At 42.2% G+C, this 25,222-nt stretch overlaps 2 protein-coding genes and 1 pseudogene across 2 annotated transcripts; all 3 read right to left on the bottom strand.

The window, feature by feature from the left end:
- Positions 1 to 1,219: 1,219 nt before the first annotated feature.
- Positions 1,220 to 8,786, bottom strand: LOC129851426 (adenosine receptor A1-like; annotated as a pseudogene).
- Positions 8,787 to 13,783: 4,997 nt separating this feature from the next.
- On the bottom strand, positions 13,784 to 15,377 carry LOC129834941 (adenosine receptor A3-like). Its single transcript, XM_055900314.1, has 2 exons — positions 14,968 to 15,377; positions 13,784 to 14,884 (listed from the first exon to the last, which is right to left on the bottom strand). The coding sequence occupies exons 1-2, from the start codon at positions 15,294 to 15,296 to the stop codon at positions 14,179 to 14,181; spliced, it is 1,035 nt and encodes a 344-aa protein (XP_055756289.1). The 5' UTR covers positions 15,297 to 15,377; the 3' UTR covers positions 13,784 to 14,178.
- A 3,837-nt stretch (positions 15,378 to 19,214) lies between these two features.
- LOC129851427 (adenosine receptor A3-like) lies at positions 19,215 to 22,699 on the bottom strand. The gene is made up of 2 exons (XM_055917948.1): positions 20,421 to 22,699; positions 19,215 to 20,337 (listed from the first exon to the last, which is right to left on the bottom strand). The coding sequence occupies exons 1-2, from the start codon at positions 20,747 to 20,749 to the stop codon at positions 19,632 to 19,634; spliced, it is 1,035 nt and encodes a 344-aa protein (XP_055773923.1). The 5' UTR covers positions 20,750 to 22,699; the 3' UTR covers positions 19,215 to 19,631.
- Between the last annotated feature and the right edge of the window lie 2,523 nt (positions 22,700 to 25,222).

Genomic DNA, 25,222 nt, shown 5'->3' on the forward strand with positions numbered 1-25,222 from the left:
GTGACACATTGAGTCCTCCCATGTTCCTGTTTTGGGATTGTCTTAGCTCAAAAAACACAACCCCGTTATTGACTGGACCACAAGTTCAATCCTGGGTTGGAGTCCGTTCTGCCGTTCCCATTGCCTCAAAGCGGCATAGCCTTACCCGAGACGGCCTCCTCAGGGCTTAAGTCAAGCCTCGGATTTCTCTGCAGTCCCCGCAGAGTACCATGACCTCCTGGAGGTCTTCAACAAGGCACGGGCTACATCTCTTCCCCCGCATTGTCCCTATGATTGTGCCATTGACCTTCTTCCAGGCACCATACCGCCTCGTGGTCGGCTATATTCCCTATCCGGCTCGGAGACCAAGGCCATGGAGGAGTATATTGAGGACTCTCAGGCTGCTGGAGGCATGCGTTCTTCTGCATCCCCTGTTTTTCTTTGTGGAAAAGGACAAGACCCTGTGTCCGTGCATTGACTACCGGGGCCTTAATGACATAACGATCAAGAATCGTTAGCCCCTACCACTCCTCTACTCAGCTTTCGAACCTCTCCAGGGGGCTACCATCTTTTCCAAGCTGGACCGTCAGAATACCTACCACCTGGTTTGGATACGTGAAGGGGATGAGTGGAAGACAGCCTTCAACACTGCCAGTGGACGTTATGAATACCTGGTCATGCCGTTTGCACTCACCAACGCCCCACTCACCAGTTTCTTGCACATGGTGATGCATTTGTTCAGTCTCTCCTTGTATTTCTCCAGGAGTTTCTGCTGTTCATCAATCTGTCTCCTCAGGTCACAGTTGGCCCTAAGCAGGTCATCGCGGTCTTCCAGGCCTTGGTAAACAATGTGCTCCGGAACATGTTAAGTCGTTTCGTGTTTGTCTAACTCGACAACATCCTGTTTTTTTCCCGTTCTGCCCAAGAACACATCCTACATGTTCGACAAGTCCTTCAGCTAATCCTGAAGAACCAGTTATTTGTGAAAGTGGCAATGCAGATTCCACCGTTCTACCCTCTCCTTTCTTTGATATGTTATCACTGAAGGAAATGTACAGATGGACCCGGAAATGGGCTGGTACTGGCATTTAAAGTCTTCCTGTTTACGGGATTGACTTTCCCAGGAGGTGCCTATTGCAAATGTTAACGAGATGTTAATTAACTTAATTCTCATAATTCAGTGAAGTGCTTTTCTTTGGAGTCTAGTCCACTAAACACTAAACAGACTGCAGTCCATATGCTGTATCCTTCATCCCAGATGATGGTTGGAAAGCAGAAGTCTCCTTATTATTGCACTACGACTACTTCTTTGACACAACATTTCGCAGGAGTAGCATATCAACAGGGCAGGTCGTGGGTACAGGTGGACTGGGGTTTTCTCAAACAGGGGTGGTGGGCTGGGCTGGTTGGGGCAAGGGCTGTTCTCTGTGGGTTTACACAGCATGCAGCAGTGGAAGATCTGGACCAGCGCATGGCACGGAACCGCTGTATTCGGAAGGCATATACCAGCCGGTTGAGGGCAGAGTTGATGTGGGTCATAAAGATTCCCACATACATGGCACTCTTGGGCATCCCACACTCCGGGCAATAGAAGAGGATGCAGTTCATGACATGCAGCAGCAGCCAGCACAGAGCGAATAAGAAGATGATGAGCGCCAAGGACTTGGCTAGCTTTAGCTCCTTGTCCAAGTACTTGCTGGTGTCGCAAGTGGCCTCGGCACGCATGTTAAGCTGCTTCCGGATCACCCTGAAGATCTCAGCGTACAGCACGATCATGATGGTGAGCGTAACCACCACCCAGCCGAAGAAGTTGAAGTAGACCATGTAGTCCATACGCATGACCTTGGTGAACTTGCAAACTATTATGTCATCGCTGGTGATGCTCAGGTTACCCTGTGTGTGCTCGTTGTGCCAGCCCAACATGGGCACCATCCCCGTCAGGGCAGAGAGGAGCCAGCATAGGAACACCGCCACCCATGCTCTGTTCTGGGTCACGATAATGCTGTACCTGCAGAGGACCAGAGGAATTATCAGAGTCAGTTTGAAAAATTATACAGTACATTGACAAACATAAAACATACAAAACAGCTGGAGGTGAAGCTTAGCTTAGACTTTTGATTATCTCTAGACAAATATGTCTGAAAACCTTTCCATAAGCCATTTGTTTAAGATGCTTGCTGAATGCATCAGGCATGCATTTTTACAGTACATGCTGTTCTAAGGAGCTAAGTATGAGATTTTATGAATACCAATGATACACCATCTCTGTGTAATGCATTAGTGATTACATTAATTTATGCATGTATTAAGTTTTGTTCGATATTTTTATTTCATTTATTTGTGTTTTTAATCCCAGCCCCCATCCGAGGCCTTTTGCCTTTTGGTAGGCTGTCATTTTAAATAAGAATTTGTTCTCAACTGACTTGCCTAGTTAAATAAAGGTTAAAAAATGGTATTGTTTCAGTGCCACTCAAGCTAACAGGCTGTCAAACCTATTATGTGACAGAAGCACAATGGATTAATTTATTCTTTGAATGTGATTTATAAAATGTCAACAAATAATAATACAATAAAAATATTTTTTTTATTTTGGCACAAATCGATTTTAGAATGCAAAATACTGAGAGATAAGAAAATGCAAGCTATATTGCTTTCAGATTTTTAATGAAGGCGATTTATAAAGTGTCACCAAATTTGGCACATGTTGATTTTAGAATGCAAAATACTGAGAGTTAAGTAAATCCAAGCATCTATACTGAACAAAAATATAAACACAACATGCAACAATTTCAACGATTTTCCTGAGTTACAGTTCATATAAGGAAATCAATCAATTGAAATAAATAAATTAGGCCCTAATCTATGGATTTCACATGACCGGGCAGGGGCACAGCCATGGGTGGGCCTGGGAGAGCATAGGCCCACCCACTTGGGAGAAAGGCCCATCCACTGGGGAGCCAGGCCCATCCAATCAGAACAAGTTTTTCCCACAAAAGGACTTTATTACAAACAGAAATACTCCTCAGTTTCATCCTCTGTCAGGGTGGTTGGTCTCAGATGATCCCGCAGGTGAAGAAGCCGGATATGGACGTCCTGTGCTGGCATGGTTACACGTGGTCTGCTTTGTGAGGTACTGCCAAATTCTCTAAAACGACGTTGGAGGCAGTTTATGGTAGAGAAATTAACATTCAATTATCTGGCAACAACTCTGGTGGACATTCCTGCAGTCAGAATGTAAATTGCACGTTCGCTCAAAACATGAGACATATGTTGCGTGACAAAACTGCACATTTTAGTCACCTTTTATTGTCCCCAGCACAAGGTGCACCTGTGTAATGATCATGCTGTTTAATCAGCTTCTTGATATGCCACACCTGTTAGGTGGATGGATTATCTTGGCAAAGGAGAAATGCTCACTAACAGGGATGTAAACAAATTTGTGCACCAAATTTGAGAAAAATATGTTGTTTGTGCGTATGGAACATTTCTGGGATCTTTTATTTCACCTCAGGAAATATGGGACCAACGCTTTACATGTTGCATTTATATTTTTGTTTAGTATATTTACATTGGTTTCAGATTTTTATGTGAGAACACAAAAGTTGGTAGTATGACAGAAATCAATTTTAAACTACATTGATGATAATTTAATATAAAACAACAAAATGAAGGAAACTTTGATAGTAAGTTGCTGTTACCATATATTGCTCTCTTACACAACTCCCCTGTCCACATGACACTACAAATAAATGAGACACACGAGGAACTCTGCCAAAAAATGCCCAACGAACTAGCCTTAAAAGTCACTCCTTGGGACGGACAGGAACATTTTTATTTACTTAAAAGCTTTCAATGTCTAGCCCATTGATTTCTATTAAACTAAGCGAAGATATATGGCTTCCCAGCAGTCTGAGAGAAATTCTACTTAGATTGCTACTGCACACTCCCTTGGTATCCCTCACACCACAAACAGGGCTTTTAAATTACAAATAAAAGTCATCAATGTGTAATTTAAGTCATCAACGTGTAATTAGAATTAACAGAACATTTTCTTCACTAGGAATACAGTAAAATACTAAAGTTGTTGCCCTAAAGCAAAATCAATCTCATTATAGACAATCCTATATGAAAAGTTTTTGCAAATGTATTGCAAATGAAATACAGAAATATCTCATTCACATAAGTATTCACACCCCTGACTTAATTTAATACTTGTAGGAGCACCTTTGTCAGCGATTACAGCTGTGAGTCTTTCTGGGTAAAATGCAAAGAGCATTGTAGATTGCGCAACATTTGCCCATTGATTATTTGTTACATTCTTCAAGATCTGTCAAATTGGTTGTTGATCATTGCCAGACAACCATTTTCAGGTCTTGCCATAGATTTTCAAGTAGATTTAAGTCAAAACTGTAAGTCGGCCACTCAGGAACTTTCACTGTATTCTTGGTAAGCGACTCCAGTGTAGATTTGACCTTGTGTTTTGGGTTATTGTCCTGCCGAAAGGTGAATTAATCTCCCAGTGTCTAAGCAGACTGAACCAGGTTTTCCTCTAGGATTTTGTCTGTGCTTAGCTCCATTCCATTTCGTTTATATTCTGAAAAACTCCCCAGTCTTAATGATTACAAGCATACCAACATGATGCAGCCACCACTATACTTGAAAATATGGACAGTGGCACTCATTAATGTGTTGTATTGAGTTTGAGTTTAACCCCTTTTTTGGGGTAGGCATAAAACTACCTCCATACTTACATTACTTAAAAACATTTTTTTTAAACTGGTACCAACTTCGTTCAACGCTGGGCCAATTGTGCGGCTGTGATTGGAACGCCGGGTTGTGATACAACCTGGAATCGAACCAGGGTATGTAGTGCATCTCGGGAGCCCACCAATCAGGACCTAATAGTCATATATTAGTCACATAATAATTTAACACGTTCATACATTTTTTATGTAGTTATTACACATTGATTACACTATCACTTGTATTTCATATGTCACAACGATTAATAGATACTTATGCTATGACGCTGGTAAAGTTTTGCCTCGCGCACCTGCCCTTCGCCAAGCTCTGGGCACTGCTGGTAAAAAAAAGAAGCTAGCTATAGCTGATGGATGCAAACAATGTTCTTCCCCAAAAACATAGCAAAACGATATAATCTGTTTCAGTAGTTATAGTTAGCTAGCTAACTATCTAGCAAGGTGTCATCATCTAAAATACCCCTAATTTTGAAGAAAGTTTTTTTTTTTATTAAATAGGACCCATCTATGTGAAGCTAGCCACAATAAGGATAAACCACAATAGTGGTATTTGCGGTTAGCCTTCAAAAGAAAAGTGTCATTTATATTTACTATGGATCCCATTAGCTGCTACTCTTCCCGGGGTCCAGCAAAATCAAGGCAGTTAATACAAATAACATTATTTGACGTGTCAAATAAACTTGTTGACCTTTTTTAAAAATTATTATTATTATTTTTTTATCCCAGCCCGTCCCCAAAAGAAGCCTTTTGCCTTTTGGTAGGCCGTCATTGTAAATAAGAATTTGTTCTTAACTAACTTGCCTAGTGTCACCGAGTAGACCGATAAACCATTTCATTGCTCCACATTCCAACCTTGTTAAACATTATCTAGTCTAAATATGGCATGATTCCACCAATTGTAACTTTCTGCGTCACTTTCAAAGATAACCCTTTACTTTGAAGGCGAACTGAAAATTCCACTAGCGTGGCTAATCATTATTGTGGCTGGCTTCACAACACATTACCCGGTCCGGTCAAGCCTCGCCAGCCAGATGAAGCTAGCTGGCTGCTTATAACGTTAGCTCTGGGCAACAGTTATTTTCATGAACTGAAGTTAAATGTCAATAGGCGAACAACAAGTGGCTACCTAGCTAATACTTACGCCCAAGGATTCCTAAATCATTGCTAAGGATATTGAAAATGATTGCAGTTTTTACTGGTCATTGTTTTCAGGCTGGTTGCATTAGTGCTAACGTTAGCTATCTACCGCCGAAGTTCTGTGAAAGGTTGCGTCAATCAAATCTGGTATCAGGATATAATGTGATTCAGAGTCACTGATTATACTATAATTATCTTTATTTAACACAAGTGATAAATGGTAAATGCAATTTTCGTATATACGGGTTCACTGTATCACCACGCAGGGTAAAGCAGAGAACTGACTGAAATAGTACAGACATCTTCTTTTATACTGTTCCAGAGTTAGTTCCAACTTTAGAGTTGGCCTGTCACAGTAGAGGCTTAGCGTGGTTTTAAACTTGCTAGCTTATCGGTGGTGTCCAGTCACAGCACTCAGGATTGAAATGTCCGGAATGGTGCTTGTGAAGATTGAGCTGATTTGTTGGTTTCTACTCATTCCTCTGTCCCTGTCTTCTTGTTATTCAGCATTTTCCCTACACATTCCTCAGTTCCCGTCTTCTTGTTATTCAGCATTTTCCCTACACATTCCTCAGTTCCTGTTTTCTTGTTATTCAGCATTTTCCCTACACATTCCCCAGTTCCTTTCTTCTTGTTATTCAGCATTTTCCCTACACATTCCTCAGTTCCTGTCTTCTTGTTATTCAGCATTTTCCCTACACATTCCTCAGTTCCTGTCTTGTTATTCAGCATTTTCCCTACACATTCCTCCGTTCCTGTTTTCTTGTTATTCAGCATTTTCCCTACACATTCCCCAGTTCCTGTCTTCTTGTTATTCAGCATTTTCCCTACATTCCTCAGTTCCTGTCTTCTTGTTATTCAGCATTTTCCCTACACATTCCCCAGTTCCTGTCTTCTTGTTATTCAGCATTTTCCCTACACATTCCTCAGTTCCTGTTTTCTTGTTATTCAGCATTTTCCCTACATTCCTCAGTTCCTGTCTTCTTGTTATTCAGCATTTTCCCTACACATTCCTCAGTTCCTGTTTTCTTGTTATTCAGCATTTTCCCTACACATTCCTCAGTTCCTGTCTTCTTGTTATTCAGCATTTTCCCTACACATTCCCCAGTTCCTGTCTTCTTGTTATTCAGCATTTTCCCTACACATTCCTCAGTTCCTGTTTTCTTGTTATTCAGCATTTTCCCTACACATTCCCCAGTTCCTTTCTTCTTGTTATTCAGCATTTTCCCTACACATTCCTCAGTTCCTGTCTTCTTGTTATTCAGCATTTTCCCTACACATTCCTCAGTTCCTGTCTTCTTGTTATTCAGCATTTTCCCTACATTCCTCAGTTCCTGTCTTCTTGTTATTCAGCATTTTTCCATCTTGTCTCAACCTTCTGGTTAGCACAGTCGACACCCGGCCTAGATTAACAACAGCTTTTCTGCAGTCACGCTATGTTTTGTGATTAACACGTCCTACTTCTATAAGGCATATATTTATGTTAAAAGAGAACAAAACCATCCTTCACAGTTCTAACATCTGTATAAAAGATATTTGCCTATTTTTTAATCCTTCTCTTTTGACCCTGATCTTATTTCAGATGCTCACACAGACGTTTTCCCATTCGGTCTAACAAATATGCCTCTTTACCAACGTGGGATTGTAAACACATCGTTCGTGGCCGGCGTGTGCTTGTAGTGCTTCTGATCGTAATTGTGGCGCTTGGCTTGCACGTGCAAATTCAGCATACACAACATTCTATGATAGAATTGTGTTATTTGACGTGTCAAATAGTGTTATTTTGACACGCAAATACCCAAACGGCATTCCATAATTGCTTACTCATTGGTGTTTTAGGCTGGGCTTCTTTATAATCACTTTGTGACATCTGCTGATGTAAAAAGGGCTTTATAAATAATCGTGACAACGTTTGACATGTCCATGTCTCAGACATAATGCATTTTATAGTAGGCATATGTTAACAATGCATTTCCATATTGAAGCCATGCAATTACTTAGAACAATGTGGACTGCAAACAAATTCACCATATTTAGAAAATGTTTCCTCGTGCTATTTAACAAACTAGGCTAAAACGGACTAACATTCTTATTAGAGTTGATGACAACGCAACACATAAAAGACTATAAATACACAACTTAAAGCAACCACATATTTAGCCATGGAGCAGCGCCACAGCCAGCACTACGATTTAACATTGCATTAGGTTCGTTAAAATAGAGCCCTCTGTGTGGTAAAGTTGGCAGTTGTTTTCAGACTGTTCAGAACGCTACCTGGGAAAAGTAAATAGCATACAGCTGGTGTAATTCGACTCACTTGATGGGAATCTTGACCCGGGGGTAGCGGTCGATGGCAATGGCCATTAGGGACAGGATGGAGCCCTGGGTGATGATGAGGAGCAGGCAGGAGAAGAAGAGGCAGGTGTAGAACTGAGTCTTCAGTCCCAGACTGAATCACTACAGCCAGGGGGATGACCAGGACTCCCACAGCGATGTCGGCCACCGCCAGAGACACGATGAAGCAGAACGTGTCCCGCAGGGCCCGGTTCGTACAGACCACCAGCACCACTAACACTTTGCCCAGCACAGAGGCCAGGGCTATGGCTGTCTCCATGGAGATGTACATCATGTCCACATGCTCCTGTGGCTTGACACCGGGAGGAAGACATTTTAAAAGTCCCCGGATTTCCCTTTGCCTTTCCTCAGATTAAAAATTGTTTAAGAAGTAGTTAAATCTTCTTCTTCAGTTGGTCCTTTGCATTCAGCTAATTTCATTGTGTCCTTTTCCATTCTGTGTGTTCTCTCTGAGCTGCTGCTGGTGAGAGAAGCGTGGGTGGTTGCCGACCTGGCATTGACTCACTGAGTGGGCCCCACACTGACCAGCTGATCCCCTGCGTCTCTCCTTCTCTTAGAGGGGAGGGGCCTCGTTCTCCTCCCATCACTCCTCTGGAACAGTAGGGAGCTTCTCACACATGCCATATGGGCGCGCACATGGCATGTGTGTGTGTGTGGGTGCGCATGTGCTATGTGTGTGTTTTTGTATGTGATAATCTGTGTGTGCATACATGTGGGTGAGAGGGGTGCTGTGACTGGTCTGGCAGGTGGGTCTCATAAAACATGCGTTTGGGATATTTGTTAACATTGCCATTCAAGATAACAGGGTGTCTAATGACAATGTGAGCGACCTAGGCACCATTTTAATACTCTTTCTGTCACTTGAGATGCACTGCAGACAGGACCTTGACACTTACCCAAGAGGATTTGTGAGAAACTAACATTCTGCCCCCCCACCCATGCTTTTGTGCTAACCAAAACCGATTTCATCCTCTTAAATGGCTTTGCATGAATGACTGGACTGCACGCTGTGTCCAGATGAGCTGTATGTGATATGTTTTTACTTCCTGAATAACAGAGAATCTGTAGAAATAGAACCTTACATCGCCTATAGATAATTGTTGTATCCTGCCTTTTTGCCTTTAGCCTTGTTCATAAAGGTGAATTAATTAATCAATCCATCATCTTTAGTGTGACTAGAGTGCTTCCCCTGCCTGTATAGATGTCTCCTTAATCACAAAGAATCAATAAATAAGATACATGGGAGTAATTGGAATTATGTAATGTGCAAGTTATTCAGTTGCAATCCGTGATATCATTTCATACACAGGCTAAATAACTTTTGTGAAATATGGTACGTTTTGAATGGTACATTAGTGCGTAACTGTAGCCATTCAGTTATGTAACTCTATAGCGGCAGGAAGATGATTGTGATTTTATCACATTTCTATGCTCATGAATACATTTCAGCACACATTTTCTTCCTTTTATCATTTTGAAACATCATTATAATTTTCTGTGATTTTTTAAAAACTTCACTCTGTCCACCAGTTGCACATTCATTCCCGTTCTGTACCTTCTTTCCATCAACTTAACCATTCTGGACCAGCTCTTTGCTAAAATAGTTATGGAGCCATGCAAAAAAAGGGACACAATTTAAATACTGACATATTGAAATATCATATGCACTGAAATTAATTGAATTTGAGTGGCATTGCATAATTTTGATGACTGCCAGCAAGCCAAGCCGAAAACGTGTAATTATCCTGAAACACTGTTTTCTCTTGCTTGGTTTTAATAAGGCAATGTTAATGTCTAAATCTGAAAGTCTTGTCACTATAAAGGATGCTGTAATGAAGCAATTTCTGTGATGGCCCTTCTCAATCGATTATTAAGGAGAGAAGAAGTTTCAACGTCTGCCCGTAAACACATTCATTTTATATTCTCTATTTTTTGGAGGAAACCGATGAATCAGGACTTTCTTTGGGGACATTGCCCCCTACCTCAGACCGTGCTCTGTGCATTAGCTTGTTGGTGAGCAGACACAACAGTAACTCACTTTTATTGGAGATTGTGTCACCTTCCCATGTTCTTTACGTCATCTGAGTCCCAGGGATAGTCAGCTTTGTGTGTGTGTCTATGATAGAGCGACAATCGTAACATAGCAACAGTGAGCTTTGATGCATGGGTTGGTAAAGGTATGGTGACAAGCTTTTTATTCTGTGTCAATAAACCTTTAAAGAGCTGTTTCAGGCCAATGAGCACATTTTTGTCAAATGGACCATCGATCAACCAACCTGTTGGCATGCTGTAGTCTACCAGTAGAGTAGCTCAGTTTGTAGGTCATGCCACTTGCAACATCAGGATTGTGGGTTCAACTTCTGGTGGGACCACCGATATGAAAAATGTATGCACACACTACTGTCAGTTGCTTTCGATAAAATAGTCTTCTAAATGGTATATTATCTACAGTACACCTTTAGATGAAGCGGGGGACAGGTGCTCAAAGTAAAAACATTCCAACTGCCTCTCTAGCCAAAATATTTTACGTTTATTTGCCTATTTGTTTTCTGAAACAACACACTCACTCATCACACATTGTAAGCAAGCTAGTGCCAGTGACTCCTAAGCCTAAGGTGCTCGGGCGATGGTTGAGCCCTATCTGTCCGCCAAAGTTTTGACTTCTGGGTACGTTTTGCAACAGAAACCCACTGGCCAGTGAATACACCTCTGAGACTGTAACCAACCCTATGAATAGCAGTAATGAATTAGTACAGTACCATGCAGAGGTTCGCCAGGTCAGGTTCCTCAGGGGATTATGTGGCTGTGGTGAAGAGTTCCCATTACCGGTAACCAACTGAGTGTAATGTTCTCCACATCCTCACCAAACTTCCTATTGGAGATGAAGGGTGCCTCCAACAACCATTAGCACTTAATACAGCTCTAAAGCTACAGTACACAATGCTAGCTATCCTATTATGACTGCTGTAATGGACATCGATACAGAGAAGAGGGTCGTAGACTGGGTGAATGTGTTCCAATGGTAAAATATAAAAACAGTGAGTTAACATATATAATATTGTATTTTTGTTCTGAGGGAGTCAGCAATAAAACAATGGCATTGAAAACGTAATACCAGTAGGATTTCAGAAGACTAGAAGGAGCACGAGCTCTACTGCATTATCATCCACACAACTTCTGTGGAAGATTCTATTGTTTTCTCATCATAGCTTAATAAGGGGCCTATGTTTTGACACAACGAGCCTTTTAACTTTACATCTAGTGTTTTTTGCTTCTTCTCCTTTTAAAGAATGAAAAAACCTGCTTCAGTCCCAACGTAAAACCTGCTTTAGGCCCATGAGGTTTACAGATTATTTTATTATATATTTTTTACTCACTTAGCAGACACTCTTATCCAGAGTGACTAACAGGAGCAATTAGGGTTAATCAGTTTGTATACCTGTTTCATCTCTTGTAGTCCTTGATGTGTTTATAACAATGTTACAAAGCATGTTGAGGTCTGTAATTTTTATCATAGGTACACTTTAACTGTGAGAGATGTAATCTAAAACAAATATCCAGAAAATCACATTGTATGATTTTTAAGTAATTCATTTGCATTTTATTGCATGACATAAGTATTTGATACATCAGACTAATATTTGGTAACGAAACCTTTGTTTGCAACTACAGAGATCACACGTTTCCTGTAGTTCTTGACCAGGTTTGCACTCACTGCAGCAGGGATTTTGTCCCACTCCTCCATACAGACCTTCTCCAGATCCTTCAGGTTTCGGGGCTGTCGCTGGGCAATACGGACTTTCAGCTCCCTCCAAAGATTTTCTATTGGGTTCAGATCTGGAGAGATCTGGCTAGGCCACTCCAGGACCTTGAGATGCTTCTTACGGAGCCACTCCTTAGTTGCCCTGGTTGTGTGTTTCGGGTTGTTGTCATGCTGGAAGACCCAGCCACGACCCATCTTCAAAGCTCTTACTGAGGGAAGGAGGTTGTTGGCCAAGATCTCGCGATACATGGCCCCATCCATCCTCCCCTCAATACGGTGCAGTCGTCCTGTCCCCTTTGCAGAAAAGCATCCCCAAAGAATGATGTTTCCACCTCCGCTGCTTCACGGTTGGGATGGTGTTCTTGGGGTTGTACTCATCCTTATTCTTCCTCCAAACACGGCGAGTGGAGTTTAGACCTAAAAGCTCTATTTTTGTCTCATCAGACCACATGACCTTCTCCCATTCCTCCTCTGGATCATCCAGATGGTCATTGGCAAACTTCAGACGGGCCTGGACATGCGCTGGTTTGAGCAGGGGGACCTTGCGTGCGCTGCAGGATTTTAATCCATGACGGCATAGTGTGTTACTAATGTTTTTCTTTGAGACTGTGGTCCCAGCTCTCTTCAGGTCATTGACCAGATCCTGCCGTGTAGTTCTGGGCTAATCCCTCACCTTCCTCGTGATCATTAATGCCCCACGAGGTGAGATCTTGCATGGAGCCCCAGACCGAGGGTGATTGACCGTCATCTTGAACTTCTTCCATTTTCTAATAATTGCGCCAACAGTTGTTGCCTTTTCACCAAGCTGCTTGCCTATTGTCCTGTAGCCCATCCCAGCCTTGTGCAGGTCTACAATTTTATCCCTGATGTTCTTACACAGCTCTCTGGTCTTTGCCATTGTGGAGAGGTTGGAGTCTGTTTGATAGAGTGTGTGGACAGGTGTCTTTTATACAGGTAACGAGTTCAAACAGGTGCAGTTAATACAGGTAATGAATGGAGAACAGGAGGGCTTCTTAAAGAAAAACTAACAGGTCTGTGAGAGCCGGAATTCTTACTGGTTGGTAGGTGATCAAATACTTATGTCATGCAATAAAATGCAAATGAATTACTTAAAAATCATACAATGTGATTTTCTGGATTTTTGTTTTAGATTCCGTCTCTCACAGTTGAAGTGTACCTATGATAAAAAATTACAGACCTCTAGATGCTTTGTAAGTAGGAAAATCTGCAAACTCGGCAGTGTATCAAATACTTGTTCTCCCCACTGTATTTACAGTATTGCATTTTTCATGTAGACTGATTCTGGACAGCTAATAGCCTAACAATCGCACACGCAACATTATGTACGAAACGTTCAAATCCCGTTGCTGCAGGATTATTTTGTTGCAACAATACTGGTCAAATTAAGATTATACATCTGTATCTGTTTTCTGGATGTCATGGCTGCCTTCATCAATGAAGTAGAGTAGAAGGATAAATCAGCAATATGTCAGTGCAATCCGGGATCCTTGGGACATCCCTACCTCATTGAAGTTGACATTTAAAATGGTTAAAGTAAGGGTTGAGGTTAGGGTTAGTGTATAGGGTAGGGATGTTCCAAGGAACTCGGATAGCACTGCCAAATATGTCCTATAGGAGAAGTGTAAATATTGAGGCGCTTGTGACTCCCCCAGATATTGTGGGTAGAAAATTTTGGCATCTGTACAGGAACATGGTGAAATATTACTCAACAATGACCCAGATCCCTGGCCACTATCACTCAACTCAATGTAACCATTTATTGCTGAAGCAGACAAATCATTGAGTGAGATTGCAATTTTTTTTCCTACACATTTTTTGGGATAACTGCCAAATAGTGCATGTTATTTCCATTTCTGGGCAACGTAATCATACAGAAAAAAAATATTCAAAATTCAGTACATTCAAGAAACACGAGTCTTTAAACAGGAAATCGATAAGAGTAAAAAGAAACCTGCAAGAGCCCACTTACTTGACTTCCTTGCAACTTCCTCTGTCTATTTTTATCCCTCAGTTTTTTTCAACAAATGCCAAATATTATAAAATATGCCAATGTATAACACCCTGGCAGTAGTTTTCCCTTTTTATACAGGTTCTAAGGTCTTGATGCACTTTGCCAAAGAAAAAAAGCTAAGCGACTATCACTTATATTGTCTTCCTACACTATTAACATGCTGTACTTTCAACTGTGTCAATTTTCATAACACTGATAGCATTTCCATCAATATTTCTATCCGCACTGTTAGGGTTGCTGCTGATAATGTTTTCAGTGGTCTGGTTGCTCTGAGAGCCCTGACTGTCACCTCGATACACAAAGACCTTCCTCCAAATCCTCAGGTACGCTTCCTGGATCTTGCGGATCTTGAAGGCATAAACGATCGGGTTGACAGCTGAATTGCCATGGGAGAGGAGGATGCCCACATAGAAGGCCTGTTGGGGTATGTTTGATGTCTTACCAAAGTAGGCAACACAGTTCATGATGTCCAGAGGGAGCCAGCAAAAGACGAAGAGCACCAGGACCAGAGTCAGGGATCGGGCCAGGCTCCTCTCCTTCCTGAAGTAGGTGTGGGACTGGGTACTGCTCCCCACCCTCTCTCTCAGGTTCTTTTGTATGATACAGAAGATGTAGCAGTACAGGACAGCCATGACAAGCAACGGAGTGAGGGTGCAGAGGAAGAAGAAAAAGTAAACCAAGTATGACATGGGAATCACAGCCCGGAAATGGCAGATGATGGTGGTTGAGTTCCCTGAGTGAGACAAGGTGTCATGGTTGTACCACCCAAACGTGGGTGGGAAGCTCAACATGAAGGCAACAAACCAACATATTGCTACCACCACCCAAGATCTGCTCTTTGTCACTGTCCTCTTGTACCTGTTGAAGCAGAGAATCTGTTCATATGACACGACAACCATTTTTTTAAACTGTGTATGTACTGTATATGCATGCACGCTCACCTGAGAGGGATGAAGACGCGTAGGAATCTGTCCACAGAGATGGCTAGCAGAGACATGACCGAAGTCATTGTCAACATGATGACCACACAGCTTATGAAGAGACATACATTGAATGAGGTGCACACCCGTCCATCCACCAGCACAGCCAGCGGCACAGCCACAGAACCTACAAGGAAGTCAGCTGCAGCCAGAGAGACCACAAAGCAGAAGGTGGGCTGCCGGAGGTTGCTGCTCGACCACACTGCCGAGATCACTAGCACATTTCCCAGACAGCAGGCAACAGCGATCAGCACCTCCAGCACTGTGTAGACAACATCTCCTCCAGACATCCTGTCAACTGTCCAATGGAAGTTTAATATTGGCAATTCCTGTACTTAACACTAAGTGTGCTCTATTCTATACCGCTGGAGATTTTCCTTTTCCTGTATGCTCGAGGATGTTCACTTAGCTATTGAAAAGGTTTATTGAAATGTCACAGCCCCCACTTGCCTGCTATAGATTGGTGATAAGGGTTGTTGTGGTTTCTCACTTATCCTACACTGCTAGTAGGAGGAGACTGTGTAAAAAATAGTTTGTTCATCTCAGTTGAACCCTTATCTTGAAAATTTGGCAATAAGAGGCAAGGTGTCGCAATCTGCAAATTTATGTTGGCTGCAGAAAAATACTTAGCTGTGGTTGTGTTGTACACATTTCCTGTGGCTTTAGAGGAAGGATGCTCAAAATACACTTATCTCTGTGAATGGTATACATGTCACAATGTGGAAAGTGACAGGTGTTATGTCTGGGATGAGCAGGCACAGTGAAGGCAGAGGCAGACAACAAATGTATTATAGGCCATGGTTTTCAATCATCATCATTTCAGTAATCAAGTTCAATCACCATTTTTAACACTGTCCCACAATTCAGTTCAAATGTTTCACTGCCATAATATTTTATTTTTTCTTTTAACTTAGAAACCATGCTACTTTAAAAATCCATTCTGGTCTCATAGACTAGACGTAACATAGCAAATGGATATCCAATATATTATGTTTGGTATAGTTACATAAGACAGAGGGTTACTTAAGGCAAAAACGAAATGAGAGTGGTTGGTCGGGGTCGGCGTATAACGCAAACATCTAGCTAGCCAAAGGTTGCGTGTTTGAATCTCATCACAAACAACTTTAGCATTTTAGCAACTTTGCAACTACAACTACTTAGCATGTTAGCTAACCCTTACCCTAAACCTTTTAACTAGCCCTTCTCCTAACCCTACTCTTAACCCCTGACCCTAACCCCTAGCCAAAGAAAACAAGGGGCATAGGAAGTGGCAGGCGTTCATTTGCTCTAAATCTCCATTGTAACAGAACTGTATAGAATGACGAGGTGCTCATGTCTCAACCCTAACAATTGGAGTCTTTGTCCTAAAGCCGGGAAGGCAGACGACAAGGTCCAAAATAAGCCCATAGAAACGCATTGGGCTTATTTTGGACAGATAAAAGCTCTCGCTTCGCCTCTTCCTCTCTGATTGTTACTCAAACAAATATCCATCAGCCATGTGGGCTCACCAATGCCATTACATGCTCTGTCAAACTTGGGATCCACCATGATTCCGGGTTGCATTCGCTTCCTGTGGGCTGTCAGCATAGCCGCGAGAAGTAGGGGTGCTGAGGGTGCTGCTGCACCCCCTGAAAAATCAGGGTAAAAAATATAAATATATATATACCTATACTAGTCCTATATTAGAGGACCGTTATAGCCATCTGTAGATTTGCACCCCCCCCCCAACAAAACAGTTGAGATGACAACCAGGGCAACCAGACCACCGTGAACAAAACATGTATCATCAGTAATCCTAGCACTGTGAGTGAGTCATAGTTAATGATTTGTTCAATGATAATTACAAAATTACATTTTGGTTTTCCTTACCCTGTAAGCAGTCTATAGACAAGGTATGCCAGCAATCCATGTTTTGCTTTCGTTTACCTGGGGTGTGTTCATTTTGCTTGACAATTTGTACTGAACAACACTTTTCTCCAAAAGGGTCCACATTGTCCTTCGATAGCCTTTGAGGTACGTTTACTCCGATTTGGTGGGTGTGGCCTGACCAATTTGAGTGTAACCATTTGAAATCGCAAAACTCGTGCAGCACATCATACGGTAATCGCCCTCTGGGCAATCATAATCACAGCATTTTTCAACTGGAAGTTCAATACAGTACAATTTCTGTTGAATTGAACATTGCACACCGTTCTGTCACACTGACCACACCCCAGGCCACTGTTTCCAAATGCTAACTTTGGCACCGATAGTATCATTTTTTGAGCTTCATGTCCAAATCATACTAAAGTATCTCAAATGTATTGTGTACCTCAATAAAATTACTTATAGATCATTTGGACATGAAGCACCAAAAATGCTAATATTGGAATTTTGGTGAACTATCCCTATAACCTAACACTTGTTCCAAAACCTAATCTCACACAAATGGACCGGTCCATGGTATTCTAGCCTACAGCTCTCTGGATATAAGATTGTAGTCCTCTATTCCTCATTACCTCCTCTAGATTGACCTGGCATCGCCAATACAGGGACTAAATCATTCTAATGTGGTAGAACGTTTTATTCTAATATACTGTATAAAGAAGAGCTATTGCCATTGTATTTCAGCAAAGGTTTTCTTAACCACATTGGCATTATTGTAGCATTTTGCATGTTGAGAATGAAACTGAAAGTGAACATGATGAGAAGTAGGACAATGATGCAGGAAAGAAGAGTATTTAAAGGAATAGTTAACCTAAATTGGTTTCCTTGCCCTGTAAGCAATCTATGGACAAGGTAAGACAACGCTACGTTTTTATCATTTGTGTCCAAAAACCACTGCAAGTCAATATCCCCGAAATTAACATTTTGTGGATTTATATCCAGATAATCCTAAAGTGTCTAAACGTTACTTTAACATGATTTTGACATGAAATGTGAAAAATGCTAACTATCCAATTCTATGGAATATTACCAAAGTAAATCATAAAATTAAAAACATATACTGAGCTGCGAGTTCCTATTTTAATAGGATGGCAAAAGGACAGGTGCTCGGGCGATGGTTGAGCCCTATCTGTCCGCCAAAGTTTTGACTTCTGGGTACGTTTTGCAACAGAAACCCACTGGCCAGTGAATACACCTCTGAGACTGTAACCAACCCTATGAATAGCAGTAATGAATTAGTACAGTACCATGCAGAGGTTCGCCAGGTCAGGTTCCGCAGGGGATTATGTGGCTGTGGTGAAGAGTTCCCATTACCGGTAACCAACTGAGTGTAATGTTCTCCACATCCTCACCAAACTTCCTATTGGAGATGAAGGGTGCCTCCAACAACCATTAGCACTTAATACAGCTCTAAAGCTACATTACACAATGCTAGCTATCCTATTATGACTGCTGTAATGGACATCGATACAGAGAAGAGGGTCGTAGACTGGGTGAATGTGTTCCAATGGTAAAATATAAAAACAGTGAGTTAACATATATAATATTGTATTTTTGTTCTGAGGGAGTCAGCAATAAAACAATGGCATTGAAAACGTAATACCAGTAGGATTTCAGAAGACTAGAAGCAGCACGAACTCTACTGCATTATCATCCACACAACTTCTGTGGAAGATTCTATTGTTTTCGCGTCATAGCTTAATAAGGGGCCTATGTTTTGACACAACGATCCCTTTAACTTAACATCTACTGTATGTCACGCCCTGACCTTAGTTCCTTTTTTATGTCTCTATTTTGGTTTGGTCAAGGCGTGAGTTGGGGTGGGCATTCTATGTTTTTGTTCTATGTTTTGTATTTCTATGTGTTTGGCCTGGTATGGTTCCCAATCAGAGGCAGCAGTCTATCGTTGTTTCTGATTGAGAACCATACTTAGGTAGCCTCTTCCCACCTGTGGTTTGTGGGTAGTTGTTTTCTGTTGTGTGTCTGCACCATCCAGAACTGTTTCGGTTGTTTTCTTTGTTATTTTAGTTATTTTAGTGTTCATTAAATAAATATGGACACGTACCACGCTGCACCATGGTCCTCTCCTTCCAACAGCCGTTACAATCTATTTTTTTTGCTTCTTCTCTTTTTAAAGAATGAAAAATCCTGCTTTAGTCACAATGAAAAAACCTGCTTTAGTCCCATTTAGTCCCATGGGGTTTACAGATTATTTTATTATATTTTTGACTAATTTAGCAGACACTCTTATCATTTATTGCTGAAGCAGACAAATCATTGAATGAGATTGCAATTTTTATTTCCTTATTTCATATGCCCAATTCACATTCACATTTACGTTTTCAGATTAGACATTACATATTTATTGGAAAATCATGTTATTACCATTTCAGGCAAACTTGATCATACAGAAAAAAACATTTAAAATTCAGTACATTCAAGAAACGAGAGTCTTTAAACAGGAAATCAATAAGAGTAAAAAGAAACCTGCAAGAGCCCACTTACTTGACTTCCTTGCAACTTCCTCTGTCTATTTTTACCCCTCAGTTTTTTTCAACAAATGCCAAATATTATAAAATATGCCAATGTATAACACCCTGGCAGTAGTTTTCCCTTTTTATACAGGTTCTAAGGTCTTGATGCACTTTGCCAAAGAAAAAAAGCTAAGCGACTATCACTTATATTGTCTTCCTACACTATTAACATGCTGTACCTTCAACTGTGTCAATTTTCATAACACTGATAGCATTTCCATCAATATTTCTATCCGCACTGTTAGGGTTGCTGCTGATAATGTTTTCAGTGGTCTGGTTGGTCTGAGAGCCCTGACTGTCACCTCGACACACAAAGACCTTCCTCCAAATCCTCAGGTACGCTTCCTGGATCTTGCGGATCTTGAAGGCATAAACGATCGGGTTGACAGCTGAATTGCCATGGGAGAGGAGGATGCTCACATAGAAGGCCTGTTGGGGTATGTTTGATGTGTTACCAAAGTAGGCAACACAGTTCATGATGTTTAGGGGGAGCCAGCAAAAGGCGAAGAGTACAAGGACCAGAGTCAGGGATCGGGCCAGGCTCATCTCCTTCCTGAAGTAGGTGTGGGACTTGGTACTGCTCCCCACCCTCCCTCTCAGGTTCTTTTGTATGATACAGAAGATGTAGCAGTACAGGACAGCCATGACAAGCAACGGAGTGAGGGTGCAGAAGAAGAATATTAAGTAAACCAAGTATGACATGGGAATCACAGCCAGGAAACGGCAGATGATGGTGGTTGAGTTCCCTGAGTGGGACAAGGTGTCACGGTTGTACCACCCAAACGTGGGTGTGAAGCTCAACATGAAGGCAACAAACCAACATATTGCTACCACCACCCAAGATCTGCTCTTTGTCACTGTCCTCTTGTACCTGTTGAAGCAGAGAATCTGTTCATATGACACAACAACCATTTTTTTAAACTGTGTATGTACTATATATGCATGCACGCTCACCTGAGAGGGATGAAGACGCGTAGGAATCTGTCCACAGAGATGGCTAGCAGAGACATAACCGAAGTCATTGTCAACATGATGACCACACAGCTTATGAAGAGACATACATTGAATGAGGTGCACACCCGTCCATCCACCAGCACAGCCAGCGGCACAGCCACAGAACCTACAAGGAAGTCAGCTGCAGCCAGAGAGACCACAAAGCAGAAGGTGGGCTGCCGGAGGTTGCTGCTCGACCACACTGCCCAGATCACCAGCACATTTCCCAGACAGCAGGCAACAGCGATCAGCACCTCCAGCACTGTGTAGACAACATCTCCTCCAGACATCCTGTCAACTGTCCAATGGAAGTTTAATATTGGCAATTGCTGTACTTAACACTAAGTGTGCTCTATTCTAGACCGCTGGAGATTTGCCAGTACGTTTCTTGTTCCTATAGGATCGAGGATGTTCACTTGGTTATTGAAAAGGTTTATTGAAATGTCAAAGCCACCACTTGCCCGCTATAGGTTGGTGATAGGTGGAGTTGTGGTATCTCACTTCACCTACACTGTTAGTAGGAGGAGACTGTATTAAAGAGTTTCAATATACCATAAATAGACTTGTAGTAAATCTGAAAATGCTACCACAGCTAAAACATTTATGTTCCTCTCAGATGAAACATTGTCTTACATAAGCATTTGGTAATACGAGGCAAGGTTTTTCCATCTTCAAATCTGAGAGGTGATACAACACTTTATGTTGGCTGCAGAAACATGTTCAGATGTGGTCGTGTTAAGCTGTGGTCGTGTTTAGCTGTGGTCGTGGTGTACACATTTCCTGTAGCTTTAGAGGAAGGATGCTCAAAAATACACTTGCTTCTGTGAATGGTATACATGTCACAATGTGGAAAGTGACAGGTGTTATGTCTTGGACAAGTAGGCACAGAAAGGCAGGGGCAGACAACAAAAAGGCCAGTTTCAACATGTATTTTAAGGCATGGTTTTCAATCATCATCGTTTCAGTAATCAAGTTCAATCACCATTTTTAACACTGTCCCACAATTCAGTTCAAATGTTTCACTTCCATAATTTTTCTTTTTGCTTTTAACTTAGAAAACCATGCTACTTCAAAATCCAGCCTGGTCTCATAGACTAGACGTAACATAGTACATGTAAATCCGGGACACCCAAATTACTATGATATATTAGGTTTGGTATGGTTACATAAGATAGAAGGTTACTTAAGGCTAAAACTAAATGAGGGTGGTTGGTCGGGTTGGGCGTGTAACGCGAACATCTAGCAAGCCAAAAGTTGCTTGTTTGAATCTCATCACAGACAACTTTAGCATTTTAGCTAACCCTTACCCTAAACCTTTTAACTAACCCGTCCCCTAACCTTAACCCTTTAATCTAACTCCTAACCTTAACCAGTGGCGACCCGTCATTCAGGGCAGGTTTTGCCTCTATTTTTTTTCTGTTTTGCATGATATGTTGGCATTAATACGTGTCACATATCCGTTTGCAAACAATGTAAAAAAATTGATTGACTTAATTAAGCTGCATACAAACATGGTCTCTTTTTTGCTGTCTTTTATAAGGCAGCCCCAAAATGTCGGTGTTTCAGTCTAGCTATGCTTTCTATGGTTGTGGGGCAACCATCGGAAAATATGGAGCTTAGGGGTTAGTAATGTTCTCTGGTTGTGCCGTGATTGGCTCAGTGTTCTGTCACTCATGGGGTCACTACGTCACCACAAAAATTACAGGTAGAGCTCGAAAATTCAAGCCCCTTGGGTGCAGCCATAGATTTACATTAGAAGTGCCCATCCAAGAAGCCTCAAGGTTATTGGCCACAGATAAAATGACGTCAAATCACATTATATTAACCGGAGATTTGATTGGACAGAGCATGTCAACATCATACTTTCAAAATCGTAGCTAGCAAGCAGTCATCATCATGAATCAAGTTGACAATCTACTGGCAAATCCTTTTCATTCCTTGTCATATGAAGAGAAATTATAGATAAAATGTATCGGTGCTCTTCAGCCATTGGACATAAACATTACACAACAAGTTGGATATCGCAAATTCAACAATGAGTGGTTTGGAAGGAATCAGTGGCTAACTGCAAGTTTTGCAAAGCAATCACTAGCTAGCCTGCTGGTCAGTGGAGTGGGTGTGTGGTCCAAGTCTGGGTTTAAGGGTCTTTTTTCCAAGCTTAAAATGATAAACATTCACTCGCAACCCACCATGGGCCAGAAAAGGTTGAATACATTGGCCCTGATATCAATCCAGCATGACTTCAGTGAGTTCAAGACAACTGGCAACTCGGGATAAAACTAGCTCAGCCTGGGAAAATACGTTTTGAACGGTCATCCAACATGGAATTCTAAGTCGGCAACTCTGGCCTCTTTCTAGACATGAAGATCACTGACGTCATGAATCTACCTTGTTTTTTTACTTGTTCCCAGTTGTCATGAAAGCACCATAAATCCAGAGAATGCCAGACTTTGATGACAAAGTTTGATGACAAAATGTTCCCAGAAGAAACGCTGCGCCACCTTACTGTTCAAGTGAGCACAGTACAACAAGGTGAGTCCAAAAATGTATTTTATGCTGCTGCATAAATTCTATAATATAACAGGAAGATAGGTATACTGTAGCTAAGAAAGAAATACTAAGTGTATGTTGTGTAGTAAGCCGTTAGTAGCCTATGTGCCTTCATAACTTAGCCTACTGTTCTGACTTGGTGGTGCACATGTAGCCTATCGTTTTAGAGAAATGTAATTATCAAATATTGTAAGCGCTTTCATTGGCTGCTTATGTGCCCCCTTTATTTATCCTACGGTTCTGACTTGGTGTACAGGGAGAATACTGTAAGAACGGCCCATGTTCTGAATTCCGTCGCTGTATATTTCAAAAGTGCTGAACAAATAGTTATATTGACAACGTCCGTCCTAGCTCGCTCATTAATGTCTTAAGCGAAATTAGTTATTGCCTCTCATGCGCTCGTCGTCCCCTTATGCCATTGTTTGTACATCTCAATTGTCAGTAGAAACCACAATTGTTTAAGCAAGTCCGCCACATCAGCTATATTTAAAAAAAGGCAGTATATGAGGCTGAATGAACTGTTTCTCTGCCAGACAGTCAAACTGCTTCGCTGATAGCCAGGTGTAGAGGTGGAAAGGATTCACTCCATGGTGCTGAAAAGAAAGCTATTGGGACAGCTTTATGTAGACCCTAACAGTTTGTGGGCAATGTTTGTCACCGTTATAGTACAATTCATGTATTGTTTAGTGTTGTGTTGTGTAGTGGTTTTGCTGGCATGCATTAAACAAAAAAAATGTGGAGTTTGCCCCACCAAGATTTACATGCTAAAATTGCCACTGACCTTAACCCCTAAACCTAACCCCTAGCCAAACAAAACAGGGGGCATAGGAAGTGGCATGTGTCCATTTTCTCTAAATCTCCATTGTAACCGTTCTGTATATAATGACGAGGTGCTCATGTTGTCACGACTTCTGCCGAAGTCGTTGCCTCTCCTTGTCCGGGCGGTGTTCGGCGGTCGACTTCACCGGCCTTCTAGCCATCATCGATCCATTTTTCATTTTCCATTGGTTTTGTCTTGTCTTCCCACACACCTGTTGTCAATCCCATTCATTACCTGTTGTGTATTTAACCCTCTGTTTCCCTTCATGTGTTTGTCAGAGATAGTTTTTATGTCAAGTGTTGTTTGTTTGATGTATAGGTGCGCGACGGGTCCTCGTACCCATTGTTATTTAATGTATATATATTTCGCGTGTGTGGAGCATGTCATGGTGATTTATTAAAAGTCTCCATCTACACTTCATTTACTCTCCTGCGTCTGACTTCCCTGCCACCTATACACACGACGCTGACAGAATCTCTGACCATAAAAATGAAGTCAGCAGGAGGAGGCACTTCACTAATGGAGGTTGAGGAACACGTCATGGAACAAGCGGAGGAGATTGACAGTCTGTGCGCTGCCATGGATCGCATTGTCCAGAATATGGACCGCTGGGAGAGACAGGGAGCTTTTCCAGCACCTCCACCATCACCTGGAATTCCTTTGAACGCTTTTTCTCCTCCGGAACAGAACAGGATCCAGTTATCCCTACCCACGGGATACAATGGAGATGCTGCCAGCTGCCAGGGTTTTCTCCTAAAACTGAACTTGTATCTGGCCACGGTCTCTCCAGTACCATCAGACCGTGAGAAAAGCTCCGCCCTCGTCTCATGCCTTACCGGGAAAGCCCTGGAGTGGGCCAACGCTGTGTGTGGAGAGGATAAGGCGTTGGACCATTTTGAGGAGCTCATCTGCCATTTCCGGAAGGTATTCGACCACCCTTCCGAAGGCAGAGCAGCAGGTGAGCTCCTCTATCATCTGAGGCAGGGGACGAGGAGTGCTCAGGAGTTCGCTTTGGAGTTTAGGACTTTGGCTGCCGGCGCTGGATGGAGCGACAGGGCCCTGATCGACCACTACCGTTGTAGTCTACGCGAGGACGTCCGTCGGGAGCTGGCCTGTAGAGACACCACCCTCAACTTCGACCAGCTGGTGGATATGTCCATCAGGCTGGACAACGTACTGGCTACTCGGGGACGTCTAGATCGGGGTCTGGTTGTTCCATCCTCCCGCACTCTCTCTCCCGAACCTATGGAATTGGGAGGGATGGTGCGCAGGGAGACCGGAGGGGGTACCCGCTCGAGCACCATCTATGATCACAGAGATCACACTGCTGATCGGTGCCGGGTTGGTTCCTCTGGGAATAGAGAAGGCAGGCAGGGCACTCTGGCATCACCCC

This window comes from Salvelinus fontinalis, chromosome 3 (assembly GCF_029448725.1).
Source record: "Salvelinus fontinalis isolate EN_2023a chromosome 3, ASM2944872v1, whole genome shotgun sequence".
NCBI classification, from domain to species: Eukaryota; Metazoa; Chordata; class Actinopteri; order Salmoniformes; family Salmonidae; genus Salvelinus; species Salvelinus fontinalis.